The 10,830-nt window shown below is 36.5% G+C and overlaps 1 protein-coding gene across 1 annotated transcript; it reads left to right on the forward strand.

The window, feature by feature from the left end:
- Positions 1-6,118: 6,118 nt before the first annotated feature.
- On the forward strand, positions 6,119-10,375 carry IL22 (interleukin 22). The gene is made up of 5 exons (XM_070407642.1): positions 6,119-6,304; positions 6,719-6,784; positions 6,910-7,053; positions 7,943-8,008; positions 10,298-10,375. The coding sequence occupies exons 1-5, from the start codon at positions 6,119-6,121 to the stop codon at positions 10,373-10,375; spliced, it is 540 nt and encodes a 179-aa protein (XP_070263743.1).
- The last annotated feature ends 455 nt before the right edge of the window (positions 10,376-10,830 follow it).

A 10,830-nucleotide genomic window follows, 5' to 3' on the forward strand; every position in this document is an offset into this window, starting at 1 on the left:
ATGTTTTCCAAAAGTTGGTATTGTCTTTTAAAAAAATTTTAGTTGTTATGGTAGGTGTGTGGTTTTAGTTTTGCATTCCTTATTCCTTATTCCTAACTCTTCTCATATGTTTATTAAATATCTTCTTTAGGAAAGTGTCTTATCCATTTTTTCTTCAGGGTGGTCTTTTTCTTTTTGATTTGCAAGAACTCTTTATATAATCTGAATTAGAGCTTTTTGTCTGATATACTACAAATATATTTTCTGGGATTGTTTTTAACAACTCACACTTATAGTGGTTCTAATAACAGATAGTGTCAGTATATATTTATTTATTGAAGATGGAAAGATCTAAATAAAGAGTTATTTCAAAGGAAGAAACAAAAATATTTAGGACAGTTTGATGACAGAAGATGAAGGAGAAGGGAACCTCATTAGAATTTCAACTCAAGATTCATTAATTCATTCAACAGATTTGGTCTGTCCAAAATAAAATATCTAGTTATGTTGCAGAATTTTTATTTCCCAACTTGTGACTGTTTTCATTTTCTCTTGGTTGCTCCATATTTTGTCCACAAAGAGGGTCCTTATTGTTAATAGCTAATGACTCTTGAGCAGTTATTATATCAATAACTCTATGTAGTTGGAACTATTATTATTCTATTTTTACAGAACCTTTAGATAGCTTAGCTAAGGCCATCCAGTTAAATAAGAGGCAGAGCCAGATTCAAATCTAAGCAGACCAACTAAAGAGATCATTGTCTTAATGGCTGTCTCCCTGCTACAATATAGGTGGGGCTCATGTTGACCATGGGACTTCAGTTCTTTCATTCAAACTCAGTGCCAGCTATATCAAATCCATGACCCAAAATGATTTTTAGTAATAAATGTGAAGAAGAAATAAGACTGTGGAGGATGAAAATGGAAAGAGCTCAATAGGGAGTAAAGGCAGCCGTTGTTGAGTCAGAAGACCTGAACTCAAGTTCGGCTTTCTCAAGATGACTCTGTGGCTTTGGGTAAGTCAGAATCAAATCTCATTGTTCCCAGCTATAAAGAGGGTGTACAACTTCTTGCCTTTTCAATATTTGAGGGTGGCTGCAAAGATGAAAAGAGATAAAAATAATGAGAGTTACTTTTTCAAGAAATATTTATTTGTCCCTTCATCTAGGAGAACAATCATTAAATGCCTGCTGGATGCCAGACACTGTGCCAGGAGCTTATAAGAGAAATGGTCAAAAGGTAATTATTGCAATAATTATGAAGTCACCTTTGCTTGTAATTCATTTAATCATCCAACTAGACCTTATTCCAAGGATTGTGCCTGATAGAGGCTGTGCTCTTCTGGAGCTTATGTTATAGTGAATGAATGGATGAGTGAATGAAAGATAAAACATGTTGCCCCTTTTCTCATACCCAGCACCCTATGCATAGCTTCAGCTCTGCTTCATTTCCTAGACAAAACTCACTCAGATGCATTTCTTATTAGACCATACAAATGGACATTCTAATAGATAATACCACTTGTTTATGGCTTTGTTATTTATAATAACTCCTCCTTTGGCCATCCTGTTAGGGATATCAAGCACTATTTCCATTTGGTTCTTTTTTTTTTTTTTAATATATTTTATTGATTTTTCACAGAGAGGAAGGGAGAGAGTTAGAGAGCTAGAAACATCGATGAGAGAGAAACATCGATCGGCTGCCTCCTGCACGCCCCCTACTGGGGATGTGCCCGCAACCCAGGTACATGCCCTTGACCGGAATCGAACCCGGGACCCTTCAGTCCGCAGGCCGACGCTCTATCCACTGAGCCAAACCGGTTTCGGCTATTTCCATTTGGTTCTTATATTTAATTCCCTTCCTACGTAGTCAAGGACCGGTAAGCACTTCTAATTTCTTTACAGGCATGTTAATTAACAAATATGAGTACAATTTAAATTCCAGTTCTCTAATCAGTGCTTAGGGACATTCAATGTTTTCTCTCAAAATTAATCTCACTTCAGATTAATCCTAAAACTGCTACAACACAATTGTTAACTATTACTGTACTTTTTAAGTATAAAACATGGGTCCAAGAAGCCTTGTGTGGTAAAATATCCAGAAATGAATAGATATTTGTTAAATAGATTGAGATGCTATTGGCTTAATATATTTGGTTGTGAGAATTTGGAAGTGAAAATAGAAGTACTTTTCTTTTTAAAACAGTGTGTTTCAGACTTTCCACTGGTTCAGAGTGACATCTTGTCCAACTGACCTAAATTATTGATGCTTCAGCCTATTTATAGTACACACTGCTTTTGAATTAGGGCAGTGACAAGGGGAAGGGAAAGGGGACATTTTCTCAGGATTGACGTTTGTGAATTGGTTCTGTGTTTGATCATTTGTATTCAACAGGGTCATGAGAACATGAGGGATGTCTGGTTTACTGGACATTTACTGGCCCACGGTTTTCCCATCAGAAACTGAGAGAGTCTGATAAAATTGCACCAAATATAGAGTTTTGAATATGACTTTTTAAAGTTATGTTTTAAAGTGGTATTTAGCCTATGCAAATGATTATGAGAAATATTAATAACCCAAACTTATTAGAGATTTGGTGTATAAGATTCACTGATGTTAGTTAATTAGCTATGACTTTGAATATCTGGTGTGATAAGCAAGTGTGAATTATCATATTTTAAAACTTACTAGTCAAAAAATAATGAAATGAGAGACTCAAAAATCTATGACACTGGAGGCAGACATCAGGAAGCCAATGTCAAATTCTGTTCATAAGCATTAGAACAGTGAGGAATTTGTATAAATATTGCTTTCTTCTACAATTGAAATTGATTTTAGTACTACTTGTTATTAGTAGAGAGGAAAATATAATCATTTATATTATGACACATTCCTGTGGTAGAGTCTTCCCTTTAAGATGAAATATAGTACAGATTTACAAGTTTCAATCCTCAGGAAAAAGAGTAAGGTGGCTATGGTTAACAAGTGTCTTTGTGGGCAAGGTGTTAGCAGATTGAGGTAGCCATGGGAGAAAGTTATCTTGGGCACTGTCAGTGTTATCTTCAAGCAGCACTGGGAAGTAAATAAAGTTTGTATTTGAAAACCCTAGTCTCTGGCTTTGTTCTTTGCTGTGTACCTCTATCTCGCCTTTCCACTGACCTTAAAAAAAGACCATGTTCTTCACGTTCTCAGAAGAGGAGGACCCCAATAGTCTCATTCTCCAAGACCACTTGGTACTCACACACACCAAGTTGAAAGTGATTACTAATAGCTTAATATCTTGCTTCTTCTATAAACTAACTAGGACTCAAAAATAATATACAAGACTTCAGTGGAGAAAAATTTAAAACATGATCAAAGTATATAAAAGAAGATCTTAAGTAGTAGAGAGATAGTAAAAGTTCTTGAGTGGAATGAATTCATATTATAAAGATGTTAATTCCCCTAAAATTAATATTTGAACTAAATGATAGCTGAATTAAAGTTTCTACATTTTTCTAGGAACTTTAACAAATTTATATAAAATATATATATATGAAAGTCTAAGAATAGCTAAGGCAGCCCAGAAAAAAGTAGAGCAAAGAGGGTAGACTTTCCTGTCCAGATATAAAGACACTCCTCAGTAATAAAAATATTACAAAATTGGCTCAAGGATAGTAAGAAAAAAGTAAATAAACCAATGCAACAAAAGAGAGAGCTCAGAGATAGAGAGAGATGACTATTTATTATAGGAAACACATACGATAAAGGACTCACTGTTTAGTGACTGTGTTGGAAAAACTGGCTCATTTCTATGTGGAGAAAATAAAACTGGCTTCCTACTTTCCAACATGTACACAAAGAAATTAAAAACCTGACTGTGAAAGGCAAAACCACAGAGCAGGTAAAAGAAAAGATAGATCAACTTTGTGACCTAGGGAGAGAGATTTTTTCCCCAAAAGCTTTGAAAAGTGCAAACCATAAAAAGAAAAATAATGTCTTTAATCCAAATTAAATTTTCCGTTGAACAAAGGACATATAGACAAAGTCAATAGAACACCAACTGGGAGAAGAGCTTGTTATGCCTACAAACTGAAAGAGTAATTTATAAAATATACAGGGCACTCTTATAAATCATCAATGACAAAGCAACAACAGACCACAGCCCTCTAGAACAATAGGCAACTGATGTTCATGGAAGGGGAAACCTAAGTGGCTACAAGTGTATGGAGAAAAATGTAAATTAAAACAACAATGAGATACCATTTTATACCTCCAAAAGCTGGCACAATGAAATCTGCATAGTATGAAGTGTGGGTAGGGACATAAGAAAAGAGGAACCTTTCTTCACTGTTATGAGAGAATATATCTGTGCTGCCTTTCTGAACAGCAATCTGGCAGTACCTAGTAAAAGTGAATAAACTTATCCCTGTGACCCAGTGGACCTACTCCTGGGTTACTATTTCAAAGGCATTTTTTAAAAAGTAGAATAAAATGTGGGAATAAGTAGAATAAAACAACTTACATGAGTTTGCTTCGTGCAGCAATGCCGGTAGAGTTGGCAATTGGAAGTGGTTTAGGTGCCCATCAAAGGGGAAACAAGTAAAATGTCGATACACACCATGGAATGCCATGTTAGATAAAGGAGCTACATATAGCAACATAGTTATATTTCAAGACCATAGTGCTAAGTGAACAATTAAGACAAAGAATCATTTCTGTAAAAAAAAAAAATTCCTACATGCACTAAACCACAATCTGTTTTACAGGGATGCATACATATTCAGAAATATATATCAAATGCATTAGAGCAGAAACCTATGGCAGGCATAGAGGTGGTGGTGGGTGTTTGGTATGGAGGGAATGAAAATAATGAGGGTAGAATCACACACACATATATGCACACACACACACACACACAGAAAGAGAGAGAGAAAGAGAGGAACCTTGTGTGGAACAATGATCATATGTGTTGTACTGAGGAGTATGAAGAATAAAGAATATTTTACCTGGGATACCGAAAGTCCTACTTTTTCTAGAGAGATGTGCAGTTCAAAGGGAGGCATTGTGGATTTCCAAGCATCTGCTAACAAGTTGGAGCGTGGTTTTATCATGTGGTCAGTGAATATTCATTCATCGTCTGCTCCATGCTGGGCACTGTTCTGGGTGCTAGTCATATATATATACTCAAATTTGTTATAAGATTTTGGAAACATTATTTTGAGACTTGCGTGTTGTTTAGAATGAGTGCAGGTAAAATTTCAAGATGAACTACTATATCACTGTATTTTTAAAATACTTGCATGTTAAGAATAATAGTGATAAGATTGTTCAACATTAATATTTACAAAGTTAAATTGATATTAATTTTAATTAAATGAAAAAAATTTAAGATATATTTCCATCTACCATAATTGTTATGATCACTTGAAAAAAAGAATGGGAGGAAAATAGTGCTTAGATTAGCCAACACTTTTATTTTTAAAGTGTGAGTCTTCTTCAGGATTTAGCATAGTAAAAATAAGATAAAAGTATTTTAAAAAATGGAATTATCTCCAAGATGTCATCATTTTAAAGCAGAAGATATAGGACACAGGTCATTATTTCTGATCAACTCTAACGAGATAAGAATCTATAAAGCTCGAAAGGAAAATGAGTCCTTGACCAAAATGCTTACTCAGTTACTGTAAATATTATATGAAACATGGACTCTATAAAGACAAAGCAATTGTATTCTTTGAAAAATATGTCAAGTTTAGAAATTCTAGGATTTACCTGTAAAAGCACCGTCTGGGACCTAATATGACGTTTTAGGGAAACACTTGCATATCAAGATGGGAAGGACAGGAGGTGGCGTTTTGTGGGCTCCTATGGTGGTTAGGTAGTTCTCAGAAGATGACACTGGAAATTAGATAATTGCTGATGTCATATTTTTCACAATAAAAAAATTGGCGTCCCCCTGGCTATAAAAGCAGCAGCTTCTACCTTTCCATCACAAGCAGAATCATTGAAGCGGGTAAGTGTTTCAAGCAAACTTAGTATGATTGATTCACTTGTTGTGCTGCTTCTTGACACTTAATTATCTTCCTTTATGTTCTTGTTTTCTTGATACCAGGTTCTTCTTCCCACCTGCCAATTGCTGGAGTAAGAGTTGTCTTCAATGGCCACCCTGCAGAAATCTGTGAGCTTTTCCCTTATGGGGACCCTGGCCGCCAGCTGCCTTCTTCTCATTGCCCTATCAGTGCAGGGAGGAGCAGCTGTGCCCATCAGGTCTTACTGCAAGCTTAATGAGTCCGACTTCCTGCCGTCCTATTTCGTCAATCGCACCATCAGGATGGCCGAGGAGGTACTCATCTAAATCTCTCTCTTTCATATCTTACCTACTTGGAACCCAAATAGTTCTTACATTTTTCTGCAGAGCACATCTAAGATCTTTAAGAACCCACCATTTATCTCTACTCGTGGACCAGAGATTATTTTGTCTCATCATAGACTCTTTGGAGATTGGGCTTTATCAGAAGACCTTCCATGTTGGCCTTTAAAATATGTACGTGGAGTTTTACACCCCCAAAGGAGCCCAGCTGACTATTCATTTTCTCTGGACTCCTCTGTGCATTGTTTTAAACTCATGCACAATCTGAATTCTTTCCTTAGTCTTCATTGGGCTGCTCTTGGGAGAGGAGATAAAGTACATCTCTACTTACAGACTTTTGTTCTATCTCCTCAATGTCCAAACACTTGGTCTTTTCTTCTCTTCCAGGTTAGTTTGGCAGATAACAACACAGATGTTCGTCTCATTGAAGATAAACTGTACCACGGAGTCGATGTAAGTCATAGTAGTGCTGAGCAGGGCAGTGTGCCATCCATGGTTACTTGGAGTGGTGGTGAAGAGGGTTTGGATATTCTGGATGTACCCTAATAGGATCCCTGCTGTCTTACTTTCGCCTGCAGGAGAATGAGCATTGTTATGTGATGAAGCAGGTGCTGGACTTTACCCTTGAAGAAGTGCTGTTCCCCGAGTTCGATAGATTCCAGCCCTATATGAAGGATGCGGTGTCCTTCCTGGACAGCTTTAGCAAAAAGCTTAGCCAATGCGTAAGTTCTCTCAGCTTAATTTCACCCACTCCTAGTCACCTGCCTTCTCTCCTTTAGAGCCCCTGCCCCCAAATCCTCATTGCCTCCTTCTATGCTGGCAGTAAGAGGTGCCTCAATGACACCATTATAGGAGTCATTTGGAATCACAGAGTATTTGCTTTAATTGAGTCATATTTTGAATTTATGGTAATGAATGGGGTCTGAAAGACAAGTACATAGAAGTCTCATTTGTCCCCGGGAAAAGCAACTCAGGTTATGTGAGATGCAAAAGGTCTTTGAACACCTAGATGTGGAATTGCATCCACTGAGTATAAATTGATCAAGGGAAGGGATGGTAAAGAGAGAAAGAGGGAAACAGGAAAGTTTAATGTTCCATGGTGGGTGGGTAAAGACTCCTACCCTGTTGATGTCATGGGAAGTGATAAAATCAAAGGTGTGTGAATTCTATGCCCCTGAACGTTTAAAACTATGAAAAAACTTTGAGTGAAGTGGGCAGAGCAAAGGGGACCTAGTACCTATTGAGGAGGGACCACTGTTCACAGACAATGTTTTATGTCTGTTTCTTGCTCTGAGCATGCATTTTCTGATGAGGTACAGCTAGGGTTTTAATCTTGACCACATTTGCATAAACCACTCTACTCTTTCCACAAACTTAAACCTCAGTAAGATTTCCCAAAAGTGAATAAGGGAAATGACTGGATTTTGGTGTCCAAGGGAATTGAAGAGCTCAGAAAATTTAGGTCACTGGTGAAATCTGGGTCATTGTGGGCACAAATGCTAAGAACTTTAGCTCCAGGTGAATTGTAACATACCTCAGTTGGGGACGCTGAGGTTCATAATGTATCAGTACAACAATGTTAAAATAATTACTCTGCTTTTCATTTTCTAGCACATTGAGGGTGATGACCAGCATATCCAAAGAAATGTACAAAAGCTGAAGGACACAGTGAGAGAGGTACTACTAATAACTATTAATGCTGAATAATTAAGTAGGAGAGACAAATGCTTTCTCTTACCTTCCCTTTCTTTCTTTTACCCCCCAAGTTATGATTTTTTTACTTGATTCTTCTACCATTAGTTTGATAATTTAGGTATAGATGGATATAGATGTGTTTCTATATTTATAAATCATTTGCCAATTTTTTCAAATCATAGAATTCTAGAACTGTATGGAAAGTTAGGTTGTTTAATCTCATCACCCATGCTCTGGGGATGACCAGTGGCAGAACCTGGGCTAGAATGCAGTTCTCCTGAATCCCATCCAGGCTAGCACTCTTTCAGCAGCAAAAGGTATTAGTTTTAGTATTATTAATTCTTAGGGAAATTTAAGATTCCTAGTAGTTCATGTAATCTGAAAAATCACTTGTTCAAAACAGAAAAGGGCCTGGGAGCATATTTATTTGAAGTGATTTTTAAAGCCATTAAATTTGATGATTTAAAACTTGGAGAAATAAACCCAGAACAACTGTAACAAAAGAGCTTGACTTGAATGTAGGCTGAATTTCTGGAATGATTAATACTTATATTTAGTTATCATAATATAATACTTGACAGCTATTGATTTGAATGTAAAATAAACCCTCAATATTTACACAGTTTCAAATAGAATAAAAATATTAGTAGTAGATTTAGTATAGTAACATGGAAGTTAGAAATCTTTTTCTTCCTCTGTCCCTTTCCCTTCATTTCTACCCTCTTCTCCACCTCAATAAATCCTTAGATAGACAGTGAGCATCTATCTGGTGTAGGCTAGTGTATATTTCTACAGGGAATGATACTATCATGTGGCCTACTTGGGGAAAAGAACAGCAGTAGAAGGCTCAGACTACTAATTGTGACTAATCTCAAAACCAGAAGAATGATTAGTTGCAGCGAAAGTGATGCTCTTGTAAGCAGATACAATTAAACCTCAGAAACATGAAGGCTCTAGTTGATGAAAATTTCAGCAACAAGCATAATCACAATTCCCCTCTTTTTCCATCTTGTTGGTTTTTTCCCCAAAAGTCTTTCTTCCTGAGCATAACTTAATGAACATAATGGTTGTGGCCTTTGTAGTTTTTGACTGTGAAACTCAATTCTCTTGTCATAGAATTACAGTATTACCTAGATGTGAAGGGATGACTATTGGCATGCCATAGCCAAAAAGTGCTTTGCCCATCTGGTTTGAAAAAATCTCTGATGTCAGTTTACTCTGTGGTCTTTAGAAGAGTGAAGTGTGTGAAAGAGAAATCTGATGGTGGTCTGTGAGAAAACAGATATTTTAAAGCTTTTCTCTATTTTGAGAGAATCAACTTTCACATGTGCAATAGGTTGCCACGTGGAAGAGTGGCTATGCTTTTTTTACCCTGTCACTCCAGAAGGCATAAACAGTGCAAATGAATGTTGTTGAACATGAAGAAAAATTGGTCAGTGCTGTCTGAAAAGGGAAGGAAGTCTTGGGAGGTAAAAGCAGAGAGCAGGCTGTAGTAGAATGGATGAAAAGACAGTAGGACAAGGAAAACTAATTTTCCCCCCCACAAATATCCCTTGGCCTTAATACAAAGGAAGAGTGGAAAGGTGGAAGAAAGCAGGAAGAGAAAGGAGAGCAAAGTATAGAGGACAGATGAATTTCAGAGGAGGGTGTTTTGAACTTGAATTTGGACCCTCTTCCATTGGGTTTGAAAGCCTTATTCATATACTACTTGGAAGAAGAAGAAAGAAAGAATGGTAGGACCTGTATTTGGCTTTCTACTAATTAAAAGCAACTGAATAGGACTTATTTGATATTTTCACAAAAGTGAAAACCTGTTTCTTTTCTTTTGTCAAGAAGGTGAGAACAGAAAACCTCATGTGTATTGGTCAATGTATAGTTTTGATTCAAGGCAACTGTTGTAAATAATTTATTGGTCGTAGACAGTTGTAGGGCTGTGGGGTAGGGAAGGCCTAATGGGTGGCACTCTGGGTCCCCTGTCATAGCTCCCATCTGGCTGCTCTGGTTAGGAAGTGGTTTTAAACAACTTCATTAGCATGAAACACCACAGAGATTGATACCTCTTGGTGCCCTCTCAGTTCAGATAGCCATAATTGTAAGGGCTTTGGCAAGTCATATTATATTATTGCTAAAGGGTATTACTATTAATTTTTTACAAAGGCTAAAACTTGGTTTCTGTCCCAGCAACCTAACCAAGCCACTTTCTTCTAATTTGTCCCTCTTTTAAAAATATGGTGAAAGTACTCAAATATTTGTGTTTTCTTATTTTCACAGCTTGGAGAGAGTGGAAAGATCAAAGCAATTGGAGAAGTAAACTTGCTGTTGAAGTTCCTGAGAGATGCCTGCATTTGATATGGAAAAGCTGGAAAATGGAAAATGACTCTTCTTGCCTGTGGGAAATAACAATAAGATCCCAAAGATTTTCTTTCACCAAAAGGAAAATGGGAGGTCAAACTCCATAATCAAAGATTTGTAAATATATAAACCCCTACTTAGTTTAAAAAAGAGAACAATGTTGTGTCCATAAGACTAGAAGGTAGCTCTTCCAAGCATAATGAGATTTATTGCTAATTGCAGTTGGCATTTTATACACAGAAATTCATTTTTAAGCAATTGAATGCTGAATGGTCCATTCTTACAAAAAAATTACTTCCCATTCCTTTAGGGGGGAAAAACAACCTAAATAACTTCCTTTTCAAAATTAAGACTTTATATTTATAAGTTTATTTATTGTTATAAATATCATTTTATTTATGTCATTTTACTAATATGGATTTATTTATAGAATCATGATATTGCTACTTAAT

This window comes from Myotis yumanensis, unplaced genomic scaffold (genome assembly GCF_028538775.1).
Source record: "Myotis yumanensis isolate MYYU_CA2020_CCGP unplaced genomic scaffold, mMyoYum1.0.hap1 SCAF_3, whole genome shotgun sequence".
In the NCBI taxonomy this organism is placed as follows: Eukaryota; Metazoa; Chordata; class Mammalia; order Chiroptera; family Vespertilionidae; genus Myotis; species Myotis yumanensis.

Coding starts and splice junctions, on each gene's coding strand:
- IL22 (XM_070407642.1), top strand. CDS start 6,119: ATGGCCACCCTGCAGAAATCTGTGAGCTTTTCCCTTATGGGGACCCTG. Junction 6,785..6,909: donor AACTGTACCACGGAGTCGAT/GTAAGTCATAGT, acceptor TTTCGCCTGCAG/GAGAATGAGCATTGTTATGT. Junction 7,054..7,942: donor GCAAAAAGCTTAGCCAATGC/GTAAGTTCTCTC, acceptor TTCATTTTCTAG/CACATTGAGGGTGATGACCA.